The sequence below is a fragment of the Erithacus rubecula genome (genome assembly GCF_903797595.1).
Source record: "Erithacus rubecula genome assembly, chromosome: 16".
In the NCBI taxonomy this organism is placed as follows: domain Eukaryota; kingdom Metazoa; phylum Chordata; class Aves; order Passeriformes; family Muscicapidae; genus Erithacus; species Erithacus rubecula.
In genome coordinates this window covers 17,491,422-17,519,278 of record NC_136668.1, presented here as the reverse complement: position 1 = coordinate 17,519,278, position 27,857 = coordinate 17,491,422, and the positions used below count along the sequence as shown (strand labels likewise).

The following is a 27,857-nucleotide window of genomic DNA, read 5'->3' as shown; positions in this document are numbered from 1 at the left end:
CAGAATAGAAACCAGAAACCAAAGTAGCCAATTAATCCCTCATTTTGATCTGCTCTGTCCTGCATTTCAGCTGATTCCCTGGTGCACTCATAAAACACAACCATTATCTCAGCTTCCCCAATATGCAAACAAATTGCTGTGATTTTCCTATGCTTGGATCATTCCATATCCATATTCTCTGAACAACAATAAAACATTAATGGAGATAAAGACTGTTATCTCCCTCATGTCTATTTTGTCATTGGAATAACAACTTTAAATGTTAAGAGTGCTGAGATTTATAATGCCAAGCCTGCTCAGCAAAAATAAATCATGTTTCATAGAACACATTACCATTTATTGCGGCTGTATTATCTGAAGCCAGAGTGGGTGTTAACCCTGTGATAACGTCCTCAAAGGGGATTTTAAATAATTTTGTAGTTTAATTTAAAAATTCTGTTGACTGCCTGGTTTGATCTGCAACTCATTTAAGTGCAAGGGGTATCAAAGCTGAGCCTCTCCAAGTGCTGATAACAAGCTTGCAGAGTTACAGGAGTGGGGGAAGCCCTGGACCACGAAACAGCTTCTGGTTCAGCTGTGGCTTCAGTGAGCCCAGCCCAACACAAGCAGGGCTCCCTAAATATGCTCACTTTGAAGGTTTTGTAGACTTTGGAAGACCAGTGGGTTGTTGAAGTTTCCTTTTGGTGTTTTAATTCTTGCTGGGTCCTCATCAGCTGATAGCAAGCCCATAGCAAGAGAGACTCAGCTGGGATTTGGTGTGTGGCCTGAGCTGATGTGGCTGCACAGCCAGGGTCCTGGGGGGCTGCCCTGCCCTCCCCCTGCCCTGGCACCCTGGCTATGGCTGACACATGCCTGCTGCTCCTGGAAACCTCTGTAAGGACTGGGGGGACCCTTGCACTTGTGTGTTGCAGCAGATGGGGCTGCTGCTGGAGGTGAGATGTCAGCAGTGCTGCAGCTTGCTCCAGCCTCAGTGGCAAGCTGTCCATGGGAACATGCATCTCTGGGGATCTGGGGAATGGAACAGAGAGGATGGGAGAGGCAGTTTTGCAGAGCCCTCCCTCACAATCCCTAAATAAACCTGGCCTCTGTTCGGCAAGCTGACAGATTCTTGGTTATAATAACAGCGTGAGCATTGTTGGTCTGTAACTGGCTCCCCCTGGACGTTTTTGGCTAGCAGGAACAGAGTGCCAGAGTCTGCCTGGGATTGCCTCTGCTCAGTGGTAACGCTCTCAGCTGCAGGACACGAGTCCTGCAGGGATGCAGGGGCACTCTGGCTGCTTTCCTGGTTCCTTGGCAGGAGCCAGAGTCCCATCAGGATCTTTGCAAGAGTCCCTGCAGCACTTTCCTTCCACTGAATTGCTCTGCTCCAAGGCACCAGAGCCAACAGGGCCCTGTGGCTGTCTCAGCAGTGACAAACTGTTGAGTTTTGGTGCTGGCCCTGGGTGGGGACTCTGCTCTGGGTGAGTGCAGCCAGCAGAGCTCTGTCTGTCGGTGGTGGCTGCAGTTCTGCAGCCACAGGAGCTGTGCTGGCTCTGCTCAGCAGTGCTCTGAGCTCCTGCTGGGCTCCCTGTGCTGGCTGGGCAGCAGCCCAGGGGCAGGGGAGGAGGCACAGTGCCTGTGGGGAGCCCCTGCACTGCTGCTCCCAGAAGGTGCTGATGGGCTGTGCTGCTGCTGGCATCCTGCAGGCATCTGGGGGAAGCCCCTCTGCCCCTACAGACTCAGTGCAAGCTCTCCTGCAGCACACATCTGGCTGTGGATCCTGTTTCATACTGTCCTTTGGCACCTGGATGTGAGTTTTTCACTAGGAGTCCTGCAAAGTGCAGCAGGAGGTGTTACTGATGGAGCAGCTCCAGCTCTGACAGGGTATTCAGCTTTTCTCAGCAATGGAAGTCACCAGGCAGAAAAACATTGGGCATAAAAACAAAGGCAGAGATGAGTACCTGTGGCACTAAATGGTCGAGGTCCCCCAAGATTGTGATTGTGTGCAGAGATGACCTGGCTGCTGGGACTGTTTTGTGACACTGAGGCCAGGCCATGTCCCGTGGATCTGGACATGGCCAGGGCTGCTCACTGTGGCAGTGCCCATCAGTTCAGGCTGCTCTGGGCTCAGCCTGGCTCAGCTGCCTGAGAGCTCCATCTGGGAGGGAGGGAGAGCAGCTCTTGGCTCTCATCCAGAACACCTTCACTAGCAGGTCTCAAAGCACTTCATGAACAGGATCTTACAGAAGTGTTTGTTGACTCCATGAGTGCAGTGCCAGGCTGGGCATGGGTCTTGCTTGCAAGAGCTGAAGTCTGCAGTGTCATCTCATTTGCACGAGGCTCTGGGGAGGACACTGAAGTCTTGTCATATTGAACATTTGATCAAATGTAAAAACTTTCTAATTAGGATGTTTATGAGTTAATCACATGTGACACTTCATTTGCCCCCTGCTGCAAGCCTGAGACGTGTGTGAGGATGTGGGGAAGTGGATCATCCTTTTTTTGGCTTTGTGTCACCCTCATGCATTATCTCCATCTGGCTGTCTCCTCCCTCCTCGTGTCCCTCAGCTGGAAGTGTGTACCAGTGGCTATTAATAGATGAATCCTGCAACAGTCTGTTCCTGCAGATGGGATTCTCAGCTTCTGAAGCCTAAAACTCATTACAAACAAAGCAATACACTGTGTGGTCCTTAATACAATTAGCCTTGCTCTAACTTAGGCTCTTGGGGCCAAATGCTGCTGTCAGTGTCCGTGTGAAGGTTGCCTGGAGTGCTGTGACTGCAGATCCCAACCCACATTCCCTTGTCCTGGTGGTTATGGACACAGCCACAGTCTTTGTTTGTTAAATACAGGTGTGTATTGAACACCTTTGTCTGTTACATACAGGTGTGTATTGAACACCTTTTCCTGTTAGATATAGGTGTGTATTGAACACCTTTGTCTGTTACATACAGGTGTGTATTGAACACCTTTTCTGTTTCATACAGGTGTGTATTGAACACCTTTTCCTGTTAGATACAGGTGTGAGATCCCACCCCTGGCATCTCTGCCTGTGTGGTCCCAGTGTCCCTGTGGTTCACAGGACTGGGATGGGAGGGCTGTGGTTCCACATGCAGAAGGATGCTGTCTTCTGGGGCCTTTGACTCAGCACCTGTCCTGCCATCTCCTTGAACAGCCAAATGCAGCCACAGTGCAAGGTGCCCTCTCTGCCCCAAGCTGTCTCTCAGGCAGGCAGAAGCATCTCCCCCTTTCCCATGGGGTAATCTACCTGTGGGAGGAGGCAGAAGAACAGAGAAGTGTTCACAAGGTTTTTGGGACCCCTGTTCTCAGGGATGAGCAGCTGTGGCTGGAAAAGCCCTTATGGGCAGTTGGTTGTGTTTCCACCTGCTGCTGTGCATGTCCATGTGCTTGGCTGCAGACAGACAGACAGACACACACTTGTCACTACCCCTTTCAGCTTGCTCCTTCCCTCACCCTGCCCCTTCCCAGCTCCTCACGGGGCAGTGGGTGCAGCCATGGAGCTGCTGGTGTGGGAGCAGCAGGGCAGTGCTGCAGGGTGAGCCAGAGACAGGGCAAACACTCTGCACAGAACTGCCAGGACTTGCTCCAAATTGTGCTCGTGCCTGCTGTGTTTGCCAGGGACCCACACAGCCTGGGGGGCTCTGGAGTGCTCTTCATGAAGGCTTTGTTTCTTTAATGAGGAGGGCTCTGCTTTCTCCTGAGAAAGGAACCTGTGAGGCTGTTTTTGGATTCCTTTTACTGCTCCTTGTGTGTTCTGGAGGGACACAAATCAGGAACACTCATGTTCCCAGGTGCAGGAGGCGTCTGTCCATGTCAGGACAGGTGTCCTGCCTGTCCCAGCATTTGCTGGGGATGGGCAAAGCACCTTGCTGGACTCCCTCAGTGCTTGCAGCCTGTGGCTGGAGCCAGGAGTGCCCAGAGCAGTGTCCATGGCCAGTGCCAGCCCTGCTCTCCAAACAGGCACACAGCCCAGCCCTGCTGCCCCACAGGGATGCTGCAGCCAGCCTGGGCTGTGTGCCTGTCACTCCCCTGCCTGGGAATGGTTTTCCTGGCTCCAGGGAGGAGCTGTGCCCTGCTCTGGGGTGCTGCTACACGGCTGAATTCCAGTCTTGGGAGGCACTTTGTTCCTGATCTCCTGATAGCTGCTGCCTCACTAAACCTCTTTCTTTCCCTGCCATCTGTTTCTGACAACGTGCAAAGTTATTGATGAGGTGATGAAATCAAGAGGACTAGGGTTTGCCAGAAAAAGGCTTTTTTCATCTGCAATTTTTCCTCTTCAGATGAGACCAACCCCCTGGAAAACCTGTGTGTCAGGCTCAGGGCAGCTCTGGGCTGGTGGCCTTTTGAGTAGTGGGTCCAGGCAGCCCCTTCTGAGGGCACATGCAGGGCTGGCAGGAGGAGTGGGTGCAATTAGCAGCAGGAAAATGCAGCACAGTGTCCTGGGAGGGAGCTGTCCCTGCTGGGTGCTCAGTGTGCACCCCAGTGTTTGCAGCCTCCCAGCTCAGGGGATAACAGGCAGCTGCTTGGATTTAGCCCCTGTTAGTCCTTGGCAGGGCTAGCTGGAGGCTGCAAGGCTATTTTAGGTGTATTTAATTACAGTTTTTCTTGCTTAGTGAATAGCTGCAGTTAATAACATGCAGTGGAAAGGGTTTCAAGAGATGGCAAGTATTCAAGGCATCCTTTTGTCCTGTCCAAAAGACAGAGAAAACAGGGCATTTATCAGCAAGTGCAGTTTTCTGTCTAGCAGAGTTTGCAAGCAGTTTACTGTGTTTCTTTTACTTTTCAAAAGCCATTGATTTTTGCAGTGCTGCAATTAGAAAACAAGCTTATAAACCGACGTATTCCTGCGTTTTCAAACGGACTTTCAGTCTCCTGCTGTCTTTTTATTGGTTTCCCCTTTCCCAGCCCTGCTGAATGCTGCTGAAGTCAGCATGTTGTAATTGGCCTGTGGAGATCCAGGCCTGGCTGGTGTCACTTAAAACCCAGTGGGTTTGCAATGATGTCCCTGCTGCTGGTTCCTGCCCAGGAGCAGAGGTGCCCACTCCACACAGCTCCCACTGCAGCTCTATTGACTGGCAGCACTTGCTAATCGCTTCCTGTAATTAAATTCTTCACTAAGAATAAAGTTAATCTTCTCAGAGCATATAAAGCCTGACCTGCAGCCTGAGCAGGCAAAAATGCTGCTGTTTATAGGCACCTTTATCCAAGTGTAGAGGGCCCATTCCCAAAGCAGAAGCAATTAGGATAATTAGATATTCCTGTCCTGAGTCAGGGATATTCAATAATAAACTTTAAGTGAAATAGTCGTTTTCTGCTTGAGGTTCCATAGATTCTGGAGGTTGGAAGGGATCATTTTTCCCATTCTCTTACTCTGGTAAGGCACAATTCTGCTCTGCCCTCTATATGTGAGGACATCACCAGTTCTGCTTGCCAGGGTGCTGGGGCTGGCTGAGGCTTTGTTGGATTTTAAAGTTTTTTAGATTTGCATTTTCTCTGTTTGGTGATGCTCAATAAGTTTGGCAGAGAGAAATGGATGAGACTTTCCCCAACTTTTTCTCTCTCTGTTTACATAAACACATTAATGACCTAATTGCCCAAATCCTTGCTGGCTGGCTGAAGCATTAAGCTTGCTATAGGCCACTGACTTAAACCATATGGTTTGGTCCTGAGGATTCTTTGGGTTTTAAAAAGAGGTTTAAAAAGTGCCTGTTTGCATTGAAACATTAACATTCCAAGCACAAATAGTTTTGCATAATTTATTACTCTCGCTGTAGCTTTGCTCATACTCCAAAGTTCAACTTCAAAATACTCCATCCTCACTCCTCATTATTTATGTACAGCAAAACAAAACAACAGTAAGTGCCAACCAGGCCTTTGTGTGTTTCATTGGATGGAGAAACTCAGACTTCTTCTGTATCTGTATCATTCCTTGTTCAATGATCAAGAACCAAATTCAGAAGGAAGTTAACCTTTCCAGCATCCCTTCCTGGAACACAGACTGATCAAAATCAAGAGCTTATGGAGAGAAAGCATGTGGTACCCAGAGGATGCCAGGCACTTGCCATCAGCTGTTTGATTTGGACAATTACAGGACATTTGTCAGTTCCACTTTTATTCAGAGAGATCCACTTGCCAGTTCTCACACCCTGTGCAGTGCAGCACCATTTCATCAGCAGTGTCCAGTGTGACAGGGCTCTTATTGATTCCCCCAGTTTATTTTGCAGTACCCATTGTCTTTGCAGCAAATGTTGTATCTGAAATCAGAAATGTGAGTGAAGAGTGCAGCAGTGCCCAGTGAGCTGAGTGCAAGGGAGAACCTAAAAGCAGAGCCCAAAAGCAGAGCCCAAAAGCAGAGCCCAAAATCAGAACCCAAAAGCAGAACCCAAAAGCAGAGCCCAAAAAGCAGAACCCAAAAGCAGAGCCCAAAATCAGAGCCCTGCCCCCCTGTGATACCTGGGTGCCATTTGGGACCCCCACCAGGGTCTGGGGCTCCTGCCAGCAGCTCTGCCCCAGTGAGGGGCTGCCATGCACAGACTGGGCATGGGCTGCATCCTCACCACTGTGCACACAGGCACCAGGAGGAGGTCAGCCACTGCACTAGATGGGGCTGGATAAATCAGTGTGCACGGATCATTGAGCCTCTTTGTTGTAAAACAAATGGCCTGTGGTCAGTTAATCATATAGAGAAACATCTCCCAGACCTCATGGCATTATTCATCAGTACTAAATCCTCTTGCAGTTTCATAAACAGAATCTCTGTTAAAATATGGGGAAATTACAGTCTGGAACAGTGGTTAGAGGTGTGGCTGCCACATACTGTGGGACAAAAGGAGCAAGAGATTTTTTTTCTTGCAAAAATCTCGTTTCTCCCCCATCTGAACCATGCCTATGCCTTCAGCTCAGGTCTCCTTATGCTGGACACCTGTGCTTGTTGTGTCTGCCAGCCTTGTGAGGTGCTGTGGGAGTCCTGCAATGGACAGCTAGTGTCCTGGGTGGCTCTGTCCTTGTCCTGGTCCTGTTCCTTGTCCCTGTCACTGTCCTTGTCCTTGTCCTTGTCCTTGTCCTTGTCCTTGTCCCAGTCCCAGCCCCTGTCCTTGCCCCTGTCTCTGTCCCTGTCCCTGTCCTTGTCCTGGTCCTTGTCCTTGTCCTTGTCCCAGTCCCAGTCCCTGTCCTGTCCCTGCTCCTGTCCCAGTCCCTGTCCCTGTCCCTGTCCTTGTCCCTGTCCCTGTCCCTGTCCCTGTCCCAGTCCCAGTCCCAGTCCCTGTCCCATCCCTGTCCCATCCCTGTCCCTGTCCCTGTCTGGAGCCTCCAGCCCCCTGTCACACCCTGCCGTGGGTGCCTGTGGGTCCAGCCCTGGGCCCTGGTCTGGCTCCTCCTGCCATTGTCCTTCCATGTGATGTGGCCATCGTGGCACAGATCAATCCCCTTTGTCTCCTGCCCCTGTTTCTCCCTGCTCAAGGGGATTGAGTGTGCTGGAGGGTTGTCTGCTCTGAGGAATCTCCCAGAGCCTGCCCTCTGCTTCAGTGCCATCCCACTGCTCTGTGCTGAGTGCCAGCCAAGTGGGAGCAGCAGAAAGTCACAGATTCACTGAGTTGTTTTTATCCAGATTTACCCAATTCTGTGTTAAAGGGCTTTGAGCCGCGTGAAGCTGGGCTCTCTGTGCCATGTCCAAAGGGGCAGCTGCCTTCCCATGGCACCTCTCTGCCTGGTCTGTGGCCCCTGAACATCCCTTTCCTCTGCTGAAGGCCTGGGATTGGTGTCTGCTGCTTTTCCATCATGGTTTAAAACAGGCCCCCCTGACTGTGGTGTCCCAATTTACAGTTCGTATTTCAAGAAAGTGACTCGTGTGTGTTGCCAGCCCTCAGCACGTTCACTTGTTAAATTATGCACATGCTAATGAAGTGTGAAAATCAGCCAAATAACAACTCTCTGTAATCGCTTAATGTCCCCAGAGCATTGTGGCTTTTTTATTATTATTATTTTATGATTTGTGACCCATTTTGAATCATGTTTCTGCAGGGCATTCTTCCAACAACTGGGGTTAATTAGTATTTTCACTTTTCCCCTTCTGAATGAAGCCCAAAGGTGCTCACAGCCCACAGTGCAGTTTGTTTTCTGTTTTGAATGAAGTGATGCCCAGATTTCTATCAGAATGGGAAGCAGCAGAGCTGTCACAGTCCTGAGCCCAGCAAACACCTGGGACTTGTGCAGGTACCTGTGCTGGTGTCCCCAGGTGCCCTTGCTGTGTGGCAGTTTTGGGGAGCTGCTGGTGCCAGGGCAGGGGCAGCTCTGGGGCCGTGGGTGGGTCCAGCTCTGCCTTCCCTGTGTGCTGCAGCCAGGACAAGGTGGCAGCAGCTGCCTGTGCTGTCCCTGCTGCACACACCTCACTGACCCTCCCCTGCTGCACCCAGAGCCAAGGGAACTCAGCCCAACAGGTTTGTCAAAAACATTTTCCACTGATCCTGCCCGGGGAAGCACCATGCTCTGGTGTCACAGCCCTGACACCAGAAAAAGAGCTTCCAGCAAAGACTTCTAATTCCCTGTGAGAATCAACTTAATTAAATCCCGTCTGGCTGGAGGAGGGTTTTCACTGGGTCTAGTGAATGTCCATGCTTTCATTTGGAAGCCTCTAACATCCTGGAATTTACTCCCTGTAACAAACAAGGGATTTGTTTCCACTAAATATAGATGCATATACAAAATTTGTTACTTTTCAAGCAGAAACATTTGTTATTTACATTTGTAGTTCATTAAAAAGTGGTTTTCCCTCTACCAGCAGGAGGCAGGAATGGTGCCTTGCCTGCAGACCTGGGGCCTTCCCCAGGCACTTGAGACATTTGGGTGCTTTCTGCACCCCAAGTGGCAAAACTTGTAAAGTTCAAAGACAGGCTCATTTATAGCTGCAACCTGCTCCTTCGAGCTGCTGCACAAATCACTTGTAAGCAATTCATTTCAGCAGCTCAGGACGTCACTTAATGAACTCAACTAAATTGAAAGAAAGAAAGTTTAATTAAAATAATGCAAGGAAAATGTCTTGAGACAAGCTCTTCCAGGAGCAGATTGAAAATGATGGCACAGACATCCAGATTCCATGGGAAGAAATGCTAAAGTAGGCAGAAAATACAGTTTGTGATGGGTTTTGGAGGGAGCAGGTGAAGCGTGTGCAGCAGCCCCATGGGGGGCTCTGGGTCAGCCTTGTGAGGGTTTGTGCCCAGGAGCAGCAGTGGCACCGAGCCACTGGAGCAAACCTGCAGTGGGCACCTGCAGGTGTCACTGTGCCTTGGGCACCCGGGGAGTGCCAAAGTTTGGCACACTGGCACTTTGGCAGCAGCTGCTGAGGGCAGCAGGAGGGCACGGGGCCCAGTGGCACCCTCAGAGCAGGGAGTGGGCTCTGGGCATGAGGGGGGCAGGCAGGGCAGGTGCTGCTGGCAGGGCACTGGTGGCTGATGCCAGTCTGGAGTAGCCTGTGCGCCCACACAGGGGTGGCACAGCCCAGTGCTCTGGCAGTGCCCCAGGCCCACTGTGATGCCATCCCTGTGCTCAGTGCAGCCCCAGATGTGGGATTAAGCCATCTTCAGCTGATTAAACTCAAATCTCTGCAACAAATGCCAGGGACTGTCTGCACAGTGTTGGTGTGTTTGCTTTCTCTCCAACTGGAACTGGAGCGTTGAGAACATGTTTTCAAATGCCACCAGTCTGATGGGCATCTGTGGGTGCTGGCTGTGGAGAGGGAGACTGTGGCACAGAAGGGTCACAACACCTTGCAGAAGTGTTCACACTCCATCAGCCACATTCCCATTCCTGCTCCCATAACCCACCTTGTGTCAGCCCCTCGTGTCTCACTGCTGCCCCATTACTATCCCCATTACTGTCCCCATTGCTGCCCCATTGCTGTCCCCATTGCTATTCTCACTGCTGCCCCATTACTATCCCCATTACTGTCCCCATTGCTGCCCCATTGCTGTCCCCATTGCTGTTCTCACTGCTGCCCCATTGCTGCCCCATTACTGTCCCCATTGCTGTTCTCACTGCTGCCCCATTACTGCCCTCACTGCTGCCCCAGCTGTGTCTGTCCTGCTGCTCCTCCCTGGCTGACCCCGCAGCTCATTCAGTCCCCTGTGCCCAGGTTTGCCCATGGCCACCCGCCCCTTGAGCCTCTGTGTGTGCAGGGTTTTGTGGTCCTTTGTTGCTGTGAGGAGCTCCTGTCACAGCAGGTCCATGTTGTGCCTCCCATGTTCAGCTGAGGGTTTGTTCCAGGGGCACCAAACTGGAATAATGTGACAGAGAATGACATCAGAGCAAGATGGTAACAAAATTGGGTTGTAAACTGAAAATAGCTGCTCTACATGAGAGCAGAGCTTGCTGTTTCTGAATTTTACTCACTTAGCTGACATTTGGGTACTTGTAATTAAAATTTTTAAGCAGTCAATAGTTTTTGCTGATCAGCTAACAGATGGCTGCAGCAAGATGACCAGAAAGACAGACTGCATGGCACACGAAGTGTTGGAAAGCATCCACCGTGCAGCCTCTGTGAGAGCAGAACGAGGGGCTGGGAGCCCGGGGGCTCCTCCTCGCAAGGAAACACCCAGGACTCAGGTACGTGCCGAGGGTCAGACCTGTGTCAGCGCTCAGCTCCGTGCTGCCTTTGAGAAAAGCAGCTTTTGTGCTCCTGCTGCAGATAAAGATCTTGTGAGCACAAAGAGCTCAGTATTGTTACCATCTGTGAGTTCCTGCTTCCCGTGTCAGATGTTCAGGTTTTCAGCAACCAGCGATGTCCCTGGGAATCACAGGTTTGCAGAAGGTATTTTGGAACCAGGCCACTTTTTGGGTTGCTTATGCCTTTGTGCCCGTGCATGAGAAGTGCCCAGACAGTTCTGTGGCGGAAATCACTGGAGTTTGTAAAGGTTTTAGTGTGGAAAGGGTGGAGGACTTGATCAATGCTCAGCTGCTTTTTACAAAGTCTCATATTTTTAAAGGGTATATTTTACAGATGGAGTTGGATTTTCCATCACTGTTCCTAAGCCCAAATCAGCCATTTTGAGGGGGTTGTGTCTGCTGTGCTGCTAAAGCCTCTTGGCACAGGGATGGCAGCGAAAATCCTGCAGTGAGCCAAGGGACAGAGCAGCCAGATGAGCTGCCTGGAATGCTCTGGCATCACAGCACAGCCCGGCACGGCACAGGCCGGCACAGCCCGGCACAGCACGGCACAGCACGGCACGGCCCGGCACAGCCCGGCACAGCACGGCACAGCACGGCACAGCCCGGCACAGCCCGGCACAGCACGGCACAGCACGGCACAGCACGGCACAGCACGGCACGGCCCGGCACAGCACGGCACAGCCCGGCACGGCCCGGCACAGCACGGCACAGCACGGCACAGCCCGGCACAGCACGGCACAGCACGGCACGGCCCGGCACAGCACGGCACAGCACGGCACAGCACAGCCCAACATAGCTCAGCTTAGCCCAGCCCAGCTCAGCCCATCATAGCCCAACATAGCCTAGCCTAGCACAGCACAGCACAGTACAGCACGGCACAACCCAGCCCAGCCCAACAAAGCCCAGCCCAGCCCAGCCGTGGGTGCTGGCAGGCTGCAGCAGGGCAGGGGTAAAGAGGGCTGGGCTGCAGCAGGACAGGGCTGCAGCAGGACAGGGCTGCAGGGTGCAGATGGACCAAGTCAAACTCTGCCTGAGAGCTGCCCTTCACTTTCTTTCCTGTTTTGTTGCTCTGCCCCAGTTGGTGGCCCAGCCCAGCAGTTCCAGTAAATGACCCCTGGCCAGGATGGCAGAGTGATGTGAATTCCCATCCTTGCAGGCTGGCATTCTGGAATGGGGCTCTGCTGGGGGCTCTGAGCCACACAGGGGCTGCTGCCAGCTGGGACTTGATTTCCTCTAGCTTGGGGAGCATGAAGTTACTCTTTGCTGTAACAAGGGCAGAGAAATTTGGAATGTGCCAGTATTTTTAGCTCTTCAGTCTAGGAGAGTTATTCCATTTTGGGGAAGAGGAGCAGCTGCTGCTGGCTCTGCAGCATCAAGTTGTGGTGACAAGGTGCTGTGCCATGCCATGCCGTGCCAGGCTGTGCCATGCCATGCCGTGCCAGGGTGTGCTGTCCTTCCCTCGTGGTGTCAGCAAGCTTTGGTGTTTCAGGGCATTTTGCTGACGCTCCAGATCCTTACTGGGCTTAATGCAGTGGAATTGATTTCTGTTTCTCAGGCTATCATTCACCTCAGCAGGGGATAATCAATGCTGATCAATCACATGTGATTTTGGATGCCATTGGATTGCAGTTTAACCTCTGCTGCCCTCTGCCCTCCCTCCTCACACCCCCTGCTGTGGACCACACAGCCTGGGGCAGGATTGATGGCCCAGGCTCCCCACACTGGCACTGAGTCCTCCTGGAGAGGCTGAGGGCTGTGCTGCACTATTCAGTTGTGATTCTAAGGTTTGTGTCCTTCCCAAGTCCCTTTCTCAGCTCAGGCTCCACCCTGCCATGGTGTGCTGGGATGCAGAGAAGGTGGGATGCACTGAGACCTCCACAGGGAGCTGTGGCTGGGCTTGTGCTCTGGCTCTACCGTTGCCACACATTCCTTCCATAAACCTCTTCATTTTTCATTACCTCTTTGTGCTTTCTTCAGCCACCTGAGCAGTTTCAGATGTAGGTTTTGCTCTCAATTAGCAGGACCCATTGATGTCCCCCTTGCTTTCTCCCTCATGGGCAAGCAACAGTCAGGGAGTGACCACTGTGCAAGGCTTGGCTGTGCTCCCAGGCAGGGGCCACATCATCTCCATCTCCATCATCTCCATCTCCATCTCCATCATTTCCATCTCCATCTCCACCCCCATCCCTCTCTGGAGGGCTCTGATGGGGGGAGGGATGTGGATGTGGTGAGTTATTATCCCACACTGATCAGTATTAAAGTTGATTTGGCAACTCACAGCCTGGGATTTGAATGATCTAAATCCTTCCTTTGGCAGCCTGCTTTGCTGTTATTTATGGTGCTTCCCAATTTACTCTCATCTGCAGCTGTGGCTTTGTGTGTGGTGTGTCCAGGAGTGTTTTATGGACACAGCAAGGAGAGCAGGGTGTCCAGAGCTGTGTCCCAGGCCTCAGGGTGGATACTGGGGAAATTCCTTCCCTGGAAGGGCTGAGCAGCCCTGGCACAGCTGCAGTGATAGAGTCGCCATCCCCAGAGGGATTGAACAGACCTGCAGATGTGGCACTTGGGGTCAGGGGTTAGGGGTGACCTTGACAGTACTGGGGGAATGGCTGGATTCAGTTTTAGAGGGTTTCCAGCCTAAATGATTCCGTGATGGTGTGTGGTCACAGACCTGCCTCTCTCTTCTTGTCCCAAGGGAGGCATTTCCAGGGAAATGCCCCTGGGAGGGCTGGGGGCTCACTGCCCTGGGGGGCGAGCCAGGGCTGTCCCTGCCACCAGGGGCCTGAACCAGGGCTGTCACCCTGTGTTCCTCAGGAGTGACCTGTGCTCCTGGCACAGCTGCTGGCACAGGAGAGGTGGCCCGTGTGGGACACCTGTGGTGTCCTGTGGCCTCCCCAGCGGGACAGCAGGGACCAGAGCCCTAATGCATGGGGCTGCTGCTGGAGCTGGAGCAGATGGGACGAGCCAGGAGTGGGAGGATGTGCCTGGGATGCTCTGGGAGCAGGGATGGTGTGTCTGGGGGGCTCCAGGGGCAGGGATGGTGTGTCTGGGGGGCTCCAGGAGCAGGGATGGTGTGTCTGGGATGCTCTGGGAGCAGGGATGGTGTGTCTGGGGGGATGCTCCAGGAGCAGGGATGGTGTGCCTGGGATGCTCCAGGAGCAGGGATGGTGTGTCTGGGATGCTCCAGGAGCAGGGATGGTGTGTCTGGGATGCTCTGGGAGCAGGGATGGTGTGTCTGGGATGCTCCGGGAGCAGGGATGGTGTGCCTGGGATGCTCCAGGAGCAGGGATGGTGTGTCTGGGGGGATGCTCCAGGAGCAGGGATGGTGTGTCTGGGGGGCTCCAGGGGCAGGGATGGTGTGTCTGGGGGGCTCCAGGGGCAGGGATGGTGGGTGGGGGATGCTCCAGGAGCAGGGATGGTGTGTCTGGGGGGCTCCAGGAGCAGGGATGGTGTGTCTGGGATGCTCCAGGAGCAGGGATGGTGTGCCTGGGATGCTCCAGGAGCAGGGATGGTGTGTGGGGGATGCTCCAGGAGCAGGGATGGTGTGTCTGGGGGGCTCCAGGAGCAGGGATGGTGTGTCTGGGATGCTCCGGGAGCAGGGATGGTGTGTGGGGGATGCTCCAGGAGCAGGGATGGTGTGTCTGGGATGCTCCAGGAGCAGGGATGGTGTGCCTGGGATGCTCCAGGAGCAGGGATGGTGTGCCTGGGATGCTCCAGGAGCAGGGATGGTGTGTCTGGGATGCTCTGGGAGCAGGGATGGTGTGTCTGGGATGCTCCAGGAGCAGGGATGGTGTGCCTGGGATGCTCCAGGGGCAGGGATGGTGTGCCTGGGATGCTCCAGGAGCAGGGATGGTGTGTGGGGGATGCTCCAGGAGCAGGGATGGTGTGTGGGGGATGCTCCAGGAGCAGGGATGGTGTGTCTGGGATGCTCCAGGAGCAGGGATGGTGTGCCTGGGATGCTCCAGGGGCAGGGATGGTGTGCCTGGGATGCTCCAGGAGCAGGGATGGTGTGTTGGGGATGCTCCAGGAGCAGGGATGGTGTGTGGGGGATGCTCCAGGAGCAGGATGATGCACCAGACCCTGCCCTGGTGGCAGGAGGACAGGGGGGCTGTATGGGCACGGGGGTCCAGGGCTCAGCAGCGGCTGCAGCTTCCCTGTCTGATCTTCCCTCTGAATAGCAGATCCTCTCCCTGCTGCCGGCACAGAGCACGCCCCCCTCACGCTGCCAGAGGGGGAGGGGGCGCGCTGTAAATCTCCCATTTTTCTGATAAAAGTGTATCGCCACGGCGGAAATCAAATCCCATCTCGGGTATTTTTAGCACGGGAGCGTGAAGGCGCAGAGATGCCGAGGAAGGAGGAGGGAGGCGGGATGGGTCTCCATGGAAACTGTTTGCTTTAAATTCCCGCACTGGGGCACTCGGTGTGTAGGAGGTGATGAAGGAAATGAAAAGGCAAAAAAGAAGCAAGGTTTTTTCCTTTCTGTTGTCACAAAAGTGCCGGAGGGACCTTGGGAGGGATGGGATCCATTACCGATCACCCCAGCACGAGTCCCCGAGCATCCTCCTTGCCGCCAGGCTCTCGGGGGCAGCAGGGGCTGCCGCTGGCTCTGGCTCGTTCAGACACTTGGGCAAGGAGCTGCTGCACCCTCTGCCCTGAGCTGCTCCCTCGGGATGCTGCTCTGGGCCAGGCTGCTGCTGCCCGGGGAGAGCCAGTGCCCGACCACGGGGGCTGGGGAGGATCCTTCTGCCAGCTCTGCTGCCTTTGGGCTTGGGGGACACTTGTACTCAGAGAGATTGTTAATATTTAACGCAAGAAGGGGGCTGTCGGTACCCTGGCATCAGTAAACAGCAGGGCTGGGAGGATCTGAGGACTGACACCTCCTCTCTGTGGGTGACTGTGAGTGGGGGCACAGAGGTGCCCGGGGTGCCTGGCCTGGTGTCTCACACCGCAGCCCTGCTCCCAGGCTGCTGCTTTAGATCATGTCTGAAAAATGTCTCGCTGCAGCACACTAAGTTATTTTTAATTCATTGAAAAGGGAATGACCTAAAACTGGCAGCTGGTAATGAGAGGATTAAATAGAGCAAATCAGGTACATTTCAACAGAGTAATTTTAGAAGGAAGCAGAGTGTCTCACTCTGAGGTGTGGCTATGGCTAATGCACTGCCAGACACAGCCAGAGTCCCCTGGCTGCTGGAGCAGCTGTTCCCAGCTGTTTCCAGCTGTTCCCAGCATCATCCAGTGACATCCCAGTGACACCAGGCTCAGCCACCACACTGCAGTGATGCTCTCCAGGGTGGAGGCACATACTGCAGGAATGGGAACCTCTGTGTGAGCCAGGCTTGAGCTGGAGCTGCTGAGCCAGGCTTGGTGCCAGACACAGAATTTCAGTGCTTGAAGGGGTCTGGCTTTGCTCTGGCTCCTGCCAGCAGCTGTGGCTGCAGTTACCTGTGGAACAGGAGCCTGCTTTGGCTTGGCTCCCCAGGGCTGTGTTAGCCCAGCAGCCATTCCATGGAATTGCAGGTTGGGCTCTGGTTCTGCAGGACTGTCTCAGGCTCCAGGGAGGTGGACAGGTTCCAGCAGCACAGATGGAATTTGTCTTGTCCCAGTGTCCCTCCCCAGCCTCTAACAGGTGTTACAAATGCCTGTTTTAAAAATTCCTGCCCTTTGGGAGGAGTTTGCTGAATGTGGTTGCTAAATGGGAATGGTATTTAACCAATAGTTCAGCTCCAAACAAAAGAGAAGAGCAGGCGATCTGAAGAAGTGTAGAATCCATTCCACAGCTTTAACTCCAGGGCAGCTTTAACTGCCAGGTGCTGCCCAGCCCAGCACCCCATGGTGTGAGGCAGTGGAGCTCAGTCCCCCATCACTCCTGAGCCTCCCTGAGTGCTGGCAGCAGGGTGACACCTTCCTGCCCCTGGGCACTGGCCATGATGGACACAGGGCACACGGGTTCTGAGACAATCGAGGGGTTTGTCCTGGAGCTTTCCAGACCAGTGCCAGCCAGTCCAGCCCTGTTTGCCAGTGAGCAGCAGTGTGCTGGTGAGCACTGGTGAGCACTGGTGTGTGTGGTGTGCACTGGTGTGTGTGTAAGCAGCAGTGTGTGTTGGTGTGTGTGTGCTGTGCTGGTGAGCAGTGTTTTGGTGAGTGTGGTGTGCTGGTTTCACTGGTGTGTGTGTGTGCTGTGCTCGTGAGCAGTGTTTTGGTGAGTGTGGTGAGTGTGGTGTGCTGGTGAGCAGTGTTTTGGTGAGTGTGGTGTGCTGGTGAGCAGTGTTTTGGTGAGTGTGGTGTGCTGGTTTCACTGGTGTGTGCTGTGCTGGTTTCACTGGCGTGTGTGCTGTGCTGGTGAGCAGTGTTTTGGTGAGTGTGGTAAGTGTGGTGTGCTGGTGAGCAGTGTTTTGGTGAGTGTGCTGTGCTGGTGAGCAGTGCTTTGGTGAGTCCCCACACTGCCAGCGCGGGTTGTCTGCTCTGACCCTGCAATCTGCCTGGAGTCTCTGGCTCAGCTGGGATGCTGTCTGGGGCACAGAGGTGTTTTGGGGAGCCCGTGGCTGTGTGAGGCGGCTCGGGGTGCCTTGTCTGGGTGCTGGCACAGCACGGGCTGTGTTTGGTGCCTGCTGTCTGGGCTGCTGTCCTGGATCACAGACCCTCGGTGGTGTTCTGAGCGGCACCAGGAGCTTGGGCCGGTTGCTGCATTTTGTCTTTTCTCGTTTGCTGAGGTAGTTTTCTAGTCTGTACCTGGGACAAATTCACGGGGAGGGGAGGGGACAGCCAGGCTGCGTTTGTGGGTTCCTCTGCTGTCCCAGGCAGAGCTGACACGCAGCAGGAGCCGCAGCAGTGCCGGGGCTGGGAGCACGGGCGGCGTTCGTGCCGTGGCCAGCGCAGGGCTGTGCCCGGTGCTGCCAGGGGCAGGGGCAGGGCAGGGAGTGCCCCGGCAGCCGTGAGCCGGCGCTGCTCATCCCAGGAGCCGCCCTGCAGCAGTGCAGCTCTCCCGGCTGCAGCTCCGCGCTGCCCGCGGCTCCCCCGGCAGCGCCGGCTGGGCACTAATTGCCGCGGAATTAACCTCTGACACCCTTCTAAAAATAGGCCAAACAAATCCAATCATTAGCGGCTCCCACGCGTTGCCTCAAGGGTAAACAATGCAGATTAAAGCGTTTGCAGTTACAACTGCAATGCCCAGCCCGTTTAGCGTTAGAGATGATAGAAAATGGATTTATGGAGATGCCACAGGGTGCAGAGCACCGAGGGGCATGGTGCTTTCTGGGTGCCTGTGGAACTCAGCCTGCAGGTACTTAAACTGTCTTTGTCTTCTCTTCCCCAGCTGACATCATCTCCACAGTCGAGTTCAACCACACTGGAGAGCTGCTGGCAACAGGGGACAAGGGGGGCCGGGTTGTGATATTCCAGCGAGAGCAGGAGGTGAGTGCCAGCGAGTGCAGAACGCCCATCTCATCCTTCTAAGCGAAGCGTCCTGCTGCTCCCCAATCTGCCGGGGCCACTCCCAAGCTCAGGGCTCTCCTGGCATACTAGGAGCTGAAAAGCAGCTATTAGCATCAGCAGGGCCAGATTTCCTCCTGCCAAACACCTTCCAAACATTGCACTGCCTGCATTCTTCTGCTGCAGGTGTAACAGGATCAGGCAGCACATCTGAGTGTGTGCCAAGTGTGTGACAAGTGTCATCTCCCATCTCGGGCATGACACCACCCCAAGAACCCCTCATACCACCAAATTCTGGAAAGTGTAGGTGGTTTCTCTTCCCAAACCTTGCCTGGGAAGTGTCAGCAAATGCTCTGCTGGAAGCTGGAGGCTGTGCCTGCTGCAGAATGTGTGTTTGGCCCCCAGACCTCAGCATGGCCCTGCTGTGCTGGCAGCACCTGCCCAGCCTGGCTGGGGGACTGTGCCAGCTCTGCTCTGGGATGGTCCCCAGTATCCCCAAAGCTGCCCCAGGTTGCTGCTGTGCCTGAGTCAGCAGGACCTGTCCTCAGCTGTGCTGGAGGAAAGCATCAGACCTGGCCATGAGATGTCACAGTCCGATGATGGTTTTTAATTTTTCTCAAAGTTAAAGCTTTAAAATTGTTTCTATGTACACTGAAGAGAACTCAGTGTTTAACCATCACATGTGCAGACACTTCATCAGCCTTTCCAGCACTATTTCATTTCTCCTTTTCCTCTCATTTCATTTTTCTACTGCTTTTCTCGAACTTTAAGCCTCCAGCATCACTCTGAATGTTCCCACTCAGCTCCCGCTCAAGGGGACATGTGGGGCTTCACCCACCCAAAACAAGGCTGCCCATCCCAAACGTGTAGCTGCTGCCAGCAGCTTTTGTGCCTGGGTTCAGCACCTGGCAGGAGCTGGCACGGGGTGCCAGCCGCTCACCATGGACAGACAGAGGGATGGGATCCCTTCGTGCTACATTCCCTTGCGCTCCCACTGTTTCCATACATTCCCTGTCCATCCCCTGCCCATCCCCTGCCCATCCCCTCTCCATTCCCTGCCCATTCCCTCTCCATCCCCTCTCCATTCCCTGCCCATCCCCTGCCCATCCCCTCTCCATTCCCTGCCCATTCCCACCCAGCAGGAGCAGCTGTGCTGCCAGCAGAGGCTGTGCCCGGCTCGGCCCCGGGCTCAGCATCCCCTGGAGCTGCCAGCAGCCTCAGCTGCCGCCTGTCGCCCGCAGAGCAAGAACCAGCCCCACCGCAGGGGAGAGTACAATGTCTACAGCACCTTCCAGAGCCACGAGCCCGAGTTCGATTACCTGAAGAGCCTGGAGATCGAGGAGAAGATCAACAAGATCCGATGGCTGCCGCAGCAGAACGCGGCGTATTTCCTGCTCTCCACCAACGGTGCGTGCCCGGGCTGCCCGTCCCGGGAATGGCTCTGCCACAGCTCAGTCCCTGGGCACCAGCTCTGTTTCACGGCAGCCCCTCCCTTTGAGAAGACAGGGAGCCTTCTGCCCTGCCAACAAATTATATTTTTTATTCTCAGGATCCTGGGATTTTTTATTTTTTTTTAAAGACAAACTGCAGATGTTTTGTTTCAGTTTGCAGTTGTGTTTGGCTCAGCAGTTCCATGGTATGTTCCAATAAATATCATGAGGATCTAGGAATATTATTTGGGATGAATGGGACCCTAAGATGGATGTGACTTAATTACTTCAGGGGAAAAGGAGGGGTCTAATTATCTTCCATAGCCAACTCACTTTGTGTTATAGAATTGACTCTATTGATCATTGTAATAAAATTCAAAGACTTACTAAACTCGTTTGGGGGAGAATCATTGAAATGCAATGAAGATTAATTATACAGCATAATGTTCTGTTAATTGATTTTTTAAATAGTTTTTTGATTCACAGGGATATTACCCTTCCATTTGGGTGGTGTTCCATATGCAGGCAGGTTATCAAAACAATTACTTTGGAAATACACCTGTGTCATGCTGTTTCTTTTTGTTTTTACTGTTACACTAATATCTTATAGTGAACCCCCCAAATTGAGTGTGCTAATAAAAACAAAATGAATTGGCACTGCTTTAGAGTTGCTGTGTAAGAGAGAAAATGAAGATGGATGATGGTGTTTCATATGAAACCTGGTGGAAGGGATGATGAACTGTGGATGGAGTCCCTGCCAGGAGGGAGTGAAGCAAACACCATCCCTGAGAGTCCCCCCATGTCGGGGTGCCCCGTGGGGCTCTGTGGCCGGGGGGAGCTGGGCTGGGAGTGCCTTTGGTGCTGAGAGCTGGCTCTGCACAGCTCGGGATGGGGCTCCAGTGGGTGCTCAGGGCACCAGCCTGATGCTCTGCTCTCCTGCTCCCCAGATAAGACTGTGAAGCTCTGGAAGGTCAGCGAGAGGGACAAGAGACCCGAGGGGTACAACCTCAAGGATGAGGAGGGGCGGCTGCGAGACCCCTCTATGATCACCGTGCTGCGGGTGAGTGAGGGGCCCGGGGGCTGCAGCTGCTGCTGCTGGGGTCCCCTGCCTGGCACCCAGTGCCAGGTGTGCTGTGCTGCCCAGGGCTGGCCCAGCCCCGCGGGAGCCAGGGCAGGAACTGTCCCAGCTGGAGCGTTCCCAAACGGAGCTGCTGCTGCTGAAGGAGCACAAGTGCTTCTCCAAATGAGTTTTCCTCCTGGAACATCATGACATTAGTCAGGACAGATCAGCTTGTAATTTATTGAGACCCTGTCAGAAATTGCATTCTGAGTACTTGTGGGTTTTATATTTACACATATAAAATTGTTACTATGATTGTGCTTGCCTCACTGTGTGTCCCAATTCCATTGTGCGTGAAGCCATTGAACAGGGCAGTTAATTCTTGTCTCTGTACAGAGCTGCTCCTGGTGACTGGCAGCATTTTTCTCAGCAGAGTAAGACAGCATTTATTTCATGTGGGTGTGTATCTGCTGTTATGTTTCAGGCAGCATTTCCAGCCTAACACACTGATGCCTGAGAGCCTGTTGGAGAGGTTTGTGTCAGGCTGCGGCACTTGGGGCTGCCAGCCCTCAGCAGGCTGGGAGGCAGGATTTGGAAAGGCAGCAGTGCTCTGGGTCTGATCCCAGGGGTGCTTCCTTCTCTGGTCCAACACCCAGGAAGGCCCTGGGATTTCCTTCTCCCCTGTTGAAAGTCATACTGAGATATCAGTGAACCAAACAGTTGGAGTCCCCTCACTGCCTGTGTCACTCTGAGCCCGTGCACTCCTGCTGGCAGCTGGGTGCTGTACCTGGACCAGGTGGGTGCTGTACCTGGAGCAGGTGAGGGCTGTACCTGGAGCAGGTGAGGCTGTACCTGGAGCAGGTCAGGGCTGTACCTGGAGCAGCTCAGGCTGTGCCTGGAGCAGGTCAGGGCTGTGCCTGGAGCAGCTCGGGCTGTACCTGGAGCAGGTGAGGGCTGTGCCTGGAGCAGGTGAGGGCTGTGCCTGGAGCAGGTCAGGGCTGTGCCTGGAGCAGGTGAGGGCTGTGCCTGGAGCAGCTCAGGCTGTACCTGGAGCAGGTGAGGGCTGTGCCTGGAGCAGGTGAGGGCTGTACCTGGGGCAGGTCAGGGCTGTACCTGGAGCAGGTGAGGACTGTGCCTGGAGCAGCTGCTGCTGGGTGACTGCCTCTGCTCTGGGGTCAGGCAGTGCCTTTCTTGCTCCTGGCAGAGGCACAGGGCACTGGGAGGTCAAACACGTTTGAAGTGCTCAGTGTGATGCTTATTGGTCTCTGCTGTGCAGTGCCTGTGCTCCCTGAGGACAGAAGATTGAGAAGTCTTCCACCAGCCCCATCTGATCTGATGTTTTGATGATTTTACTTAGACAGATATTGACATAGCTGTAACTGTTTTCTGCAGCTTGGTGTAAATCTGACGTGTAATTGTCCTGTGATGGGTGTGCTTTAAATTAAACCCACATCCATCCATGGTTTAATTTTCAACCACAGACAAGTGGAAAAGGGTTTTAAATGCACCTTGCTGCCATAATTTCTCACCCATTTGGTTTAATGGTTTAAATGCACTTGATGAGCATCATCCTCTGAGAGATTTGTAACCCACGTAGTGCAAAAGGAATATTTAACTCAGCTCAGGCTGTGTAGGGAGGTGTTTACTCTCATTAGAAGAGCTCTGCTGATTTGAATCATCCCCAGTGTTGTATCTGTAATAGCAACAGCCCTTTGACCTGGTGTAACTGCCTAGGTGTGCTCCAAATGCCCCTGCACCTGTTCCTTGGGATGTGTGGAGGAGACAATGAACACAGGTGATATCCAGAGTTAAACCCTTGCAAAGAGAGGGTGTGTTTGCTGTGGTGCCTGGCAGTGCCTGGGCTGGCACTGGCTGCAGTGGGCAGGCAGTGCTGTGTTTGTGGACACTGCTGTGTTTGTGACTGTCACAGAGCTGCTGCTGCACTCTCTCCATTCAGCAAATTCCATCATAAACCCTGCTGTGTGTCCCATTTTGCTGAAGCACTGGGATTTCTTGGCCCTGTGCAGTGTCCCAGGGAGGCTGTGCTGTGCCCCACTGTGTCTGGTTCCCCTGGCTGCAGTCCCAGATGTGATGGAGATGCCTTGGGGGAGCTCTGGGGTGCTGCTGCTGCCTTTCTGCCCCTTTTCCCTGTGCACATTCTGCAGGGCAGTTCAGTGAGAAGGCAGGGACAGGAGCTGGGAGCAGCAGGGACAGGAGGATGAGCAGAGAGGGAGCAGCTCTGTCCTCCTGCAGGAAGGTCCCTGCTGATGTCACAGGGCAGGTGACAAAATTCTGAGCAGTGTGATATTGTCAGTCTGCCATGAAAATAGTGCTTAATGCTCATTTCCTCTGCAAAGTGCTGAGGTGGCATTGGGCAGTCACAGAATGTAATTTAGGTAGGAAATGAGTGCTGGAGAGAGTGCCTGGAGGAGCTCAGCTGCTGGAGGAGCTCAGCCCCTGGGGCAGGTGGAAAACTGCCTGGATTTATCCCTGAGCACTTGCTCTGCTCCCTGATTTGCCAGGGACCGGATTACAGGCTCCTTCTCGAGGCTGGGGTCAATCCAAGCTTCAGTTTGGCTAATCCCACTTGGCCAAATCCTGTGGAGCAGCTGAGCTCTGGCCATGCTGGTGTGGAGCAGGGCTGGGCTGGGGTACAGGGCTCGTGGTGGCCCACAGTGCTGGCACTGTCACTGCCTGCCACTGCCACAGTGCTGCCACTGCCACAGTGCTGGCACTGCCACAGTGCTGGCCTGGCATTGTCACTGTGCTGGCCTGGCATTGTCACTGTGCTGGCCTGGCACTGGCACTGCTCAGCTGTCCCCAGAGGGGCACAGGGTGTGTCCTGCCATAGATTCAGGAGTGAGGAAACTCTCCCCATGTGCCAGTTCAGAGCCTGGCTGCCCAAGCTGAGCTCAGTGATGCCCAGCAGCAGGCAGGGTAAGCTGCCTATGGCCAGCCCTGTCACACTGTCAGGTAACCACAGAGCTAAAACAGGAATCAAAATGAAAAGTGTCTGGCATTTTTAAATGAAAAGTGTCTGGCATTGCCCCACTTCCTGAAAACAGAAGTGATTTAATTTATTAGTGTTTTATTTTCTTTGGCACAATCTTTCTTGATGCTCTTTGTTACACGGAATTACCATTTAATGATGGGTGTGTGTGACACCAGAACCTGCCCTGGGTGGGCTCTGGGGCTGGCACAGGGGGGATGCACAAGGAGGTCTCTGCTGTTCAGGATTGTTGTGGCACTGCTGGTTGATCTGGGTGGGCTGGGCAGAAGCTGACTTCAGAAAACCACAAGAGCCAGTTCCAGTTGCTGCCACATTTTCCCCCTTGGTGTCTGGGCAGCTGCTCTCCTTGGCTGTCCAGTGCTGCTGTTGGGGAACCAGCTCAGCTTCTGCTCCTGCCAAATTCCTGACTCTCCTGCCTCAAAGCTTCAGTGCTTCCAGGGTTAAATCCTCACTGCTGATACCCTTGAGCAGGAGCTTGCAGCATGTGGGCACGCTGGTTTCCACATTTCAGTGCAGATTCTTGCCACTGCAGCAGATAAAAACCCCTGCTTTAGCAAACCACTGAGGGATAACCAGGTTTGTCCCTCTTGTGGGGTTTCACCTGGTGACAGGCCAAGCCCCAGACATAAAGAAAATGTCCCTGTGGCCCCAGCCCCAGCTGGCTGAGCAGGGTCTGTCAGTGCAAACGAGGCATCACTGGCTGTGTCAGGTGCAATTAGTGCCCAGGCTCGTCACATCAGGCTCAGCTCTGAGCTGGCAGCACCAGAGCTCCCGTGTCACTGCATCCCACCTCTGCATCCAGGACATCTCTCCAGGCAGCACACAGAGAGCAAAGTGATGAGGCTGCAGGGAACAGCTCACTGCCCAGCAGGAACACGGGCTGGTGCATTCCTGGAGTATTGAATTGCCCTCAGAGCAGCAAGCCCAGAGTTATTACTGACCCCACTCCTCACACACGCTCCCCACCCTCCACAGGGTTATGCTGATTCATCTGAAGTCAAACACCCACAGCTCTGTTCTGGTCCTTCTCTCTGTCCCTGTCTGTGTGTCCCATGCTCTGTCCCTTCTCATCCCTTACTTCCATCACCTCACTGTGAGACATTGCAAAAGAGTTTAAAGAAAAAATGTGCTCACTTGGCTCTTTCAAGAAATGTAGTTCTGCCAGAAATGCTCCAGGAATTTCAGATCCTGGCTAATAGTGACAAAACAAGGCAGAAGAGGTTCTTTGGTTGCTTTTTGTTTCAAAGCTGGAGTGGCTGCTGCAGCAAGGTCAGAGCCTGCTTTACTGGGCTCTCGCTGCTTCCCTGTGCTCCAGCCATCTGGAGCCTCTCTCAGAATTTGGGCTTTTGGGTCTGCCTGTTCTGCCAGAGCCTGGGGCGGGCGTTCTGGTTGTGTTGGGACGGGGCAGCAGCACTGGGAGCTCCGTGGGGATCCCTGTGCCGGGGCAGCCGCTCTGAGCCGTCCCTGCTGAGTGTCCCTCTGTCCCTCTGTCCCTCTGTCCGCCAGGTGCCCGTGCTGCGCCCCATGGACCTGATGGTGGAGGCCACTCCCCGCAGGGTGTTCGCCAACGCCCACACCTACCACATCAACTCCATCTCTGTCAACAGCGACTACGAGACATACATGTCTGCCGACGACCTGAGGATAAACCTCTGGAACTTTGAAATCACCAACCAGAGCTTTAGTATCCTTTGGTGTGCGGGCTCTGGGGGCAGCCCCGCAGGTCCCAGGGACAGCAGGGACAGGGCAGCAGCTGGCTGAGACCCGGCAGGAGCGAGGAGTGTGGCACAGAGCTGCCCGCTGTGCCCCTGTCCCCGCAGCACTGGTGTCCCCAGGTCCGTGTGCCCTTCTCGAGGCTCTCCCTCTCATCTGGGCCAGGCTGTGTCCAGACAAGGCGCCCAGCACTCACCTGGAGCCGCTCCCTGCGGGGCACAGGGCGCAGCTGGCACTGCCACCCTGCTGCTGTCACCCGTGATGTGTGGGTGGCACATTTCTGGGTTTGCCTGCAGGGTCTGGAGGGGCAGGCGCGGGGGCTGCAGGTGATGAGGAGACAGGTGCCCTGGGGAGGATGGAAGCCCTGGTGGTGCAGTCCCTGCGACACCCTGCAGCAGGTGACAGCTGCCAGTCACTGCTCACAAATGAGGCTGTGACAGCCACATCGGGAATAACGAGCAGGGCACGAACCATTGGTGGTTTATGTGGTGTTTGCTGCTGAGAAATGCCTGGGGCACGGCTCAGGCAGATGGGGAGGGTTTCAGCAGCCACAGGCGTGTGGGAGCTCGGAGAGGCTGCAGGGAGGAGCTGTGCTGCTGCTTGTGTGCAGGGAGGGTGAGCAGCACTGTGTGCCAAACCTCGGGGAGTCACACGGCCCCCGGGACTCACCCAGGGCTGCGGTGGGGCTGCTGTGCCCTGGGCTTTGCTGCCATTGCTCTTTTCAGTACGGTCACCATGACACAGTGTTTAAAGGCATTTCCTGAGGCTGGGGTGGGCAGAGTGGTCTCGTGCCCCACAGAGGGTCCCAGCCCTGGTACCACAGCTGGGGCTCCCAGCTGGCAGCAGCCAGGCTGGACCCTGCTGGCATGGGCTGGTCCCACTCTGTGCTGGGTTTTGCCTGGTTCTGGCGGTGTCAGCCCGGAGCTGGTGGTGCCAGTGCAGTTCTGGGGGTGCCAGCCTGGTTCTGGGGGTGCCAGCCCGGTTCTGGTGGTTCCAGCCTGGTTCTGGGGGTGCCAACCCAGGGGATGGTGCCCAGGGGCAGCAGCAGCTCCTTGACTCGCCCTGCCAGACATCGTGGACATCAAACCGGCCAACATGGAGGAGCTGAGCGAGGTGATCACGGCGGCCGAGTTCCACCCCCACCACTGCAACACCTTCGTGTACAGCAGCAGCAAGGGCACCATCCGCCTGTGCGACATGCGCACGGCCGCGCTCTGCGACCGCCACGCCAAGTGTGAGTGCTCCTGCTGCCTGTCTGTCTGTGTGTGTGTGTGTCTGTCTGTGTGTCTGTGTGTCTGTGTGTGTCTCTGTGTGTCTGTCTGTGTCTGTGTGTGTCTGTCTGTGTGTCTGTGTGTCTGTGTCTGTGTGTCTGTCTGTGTGTGTGTGTCTGTGTGTATCTGTGTGTGTCTGTCTGTGTGTCTGTGTGTCTGTCTGTCTGTCTGTCTGTGTGCCTGTGTGTCTGCCTGTGTCTGCCCTCCTGCCTGTGCGACATGCGCACAGCCGTGCTCTGCAACCACCACACCAAGTGTGAGTGTGCCATGGAGCCCCGAGTGTGCCACGGAGCCCTGAGTGTGCCACAGAGCCCTGAGTGTGCCACAGAGCCCTGAGTGTGCCACGGAGCCCTGAGTGTGCCACAGAGCCCTGAGTGTGCCACGGAGCCCCGAGTGTGCCACGGAGCCCTGAGTGTGCCACGGAGCCCCAGGCTCCAAGGGGATGCCAAAGGGACTGCAGGACACACCTGAGGCTCAGGGCTGCCCATGCTCAGGGCTCAGAGAGGGTTCAGGTTTCAGGATCAGGGTTCAGGGTTCAGGATCAGGGTTCAGGATCAGGGCTGGGGCTGCCCGTGCCCTGGGAGCTGGAGGCTGCTGCAGAAGGAGGGATCTGGCAGAGGAGCTGGGCTGGGCAGGGCAGCGCCCGCTCAGTGCCAGGGAAAGTAGGTTTGTTGTGTAAGAGAGAATTAGTGCTCAGAAATCCTTTCCATGAGCTCAGCAGCCCGGATCTGCTTCTGCAGCAGGGGCAAAGCCACAGAAAAGCCTTCAGGCCACAGCAAAAATAGCTGCCCTGAGCCCCTGCCCTGCCTGGCCACTGGCTTTGGTGCCCAGACCCACTCAGGGACTGGGAACCAGCTGTGTGCTGGGACCCCCTCCTGGCATCTCCCTGTGTGTGCTGGAGCCTGGCATGGCACTGCCTCTGTGCTGGGAGCCCAGAGAGATCTTCTGTGCCAGCAGAGCCCAGACACTCCTGGGCTCAGCTGCTTTCTGCCTGCCTGAGAGCTCTATCTATTCTTGTTGCTGTCACTTTTTATATGGGAAAAGCCTCCAGGTTTCTGCTGGTGTAGAAAGAACCCCACAGCCTTGGTGCTGCTGTGGGCAGTGCCTTTTCTGCATTGTAGAGATCGTTTATATGGGCACATCAGACATTTTCCCCACTATACTGGAGCTCCAGGACTTGGTGAGAGAGTGATAAACCTAAACACACGTGGCTGCTGGGTACAGCATCATGCAAATGCTCTGTCCCAGAAGCTTCCTGTGGTGCCAGGACAGGGTGGCAAGAC

At 54.6% G+C, this 27,857-nt stretch overlaps 1 protein-coding gene across 3 annotated transcripts in view; it reads left to right on the top strand.

Annotated features, from left to right (window-relative positions):
- The window catches only part of PPP2R2B (protein phosphatase 2 regulatory subunit Bbeta), a 51,670-nt gene that overhangs the window by 21,338 nt on the left and 2,475 nt on the right, over nt 1-27,857 (top strand). For all 3 annotated transcript variants that reach the window (XM_079319733.1, XM_079319732.1, XM_079319734.1), the window contains exons 2-6: nt 17,975-18,072; nt 19,332-19,497; nt 20,468-20,580; nt 25,097-25,274; nt 26,373-26,537. In XM_079319733.1, coding sequence (XP_079175859.1) covers nt 17,975-18,072; nt 19,332-19,497; nt 20,468-20,580; nt 25,097-25,274; nt 26,373-26,537 — 720 coding nt within the window. The remainder of the gene's footprint in view (nt 1-17,974; nt 18,073-19,331; nt 19,498-20,467; nt 20,581-25,096; nt 25,275-26,372; nt 26,538-27,857) is intronic.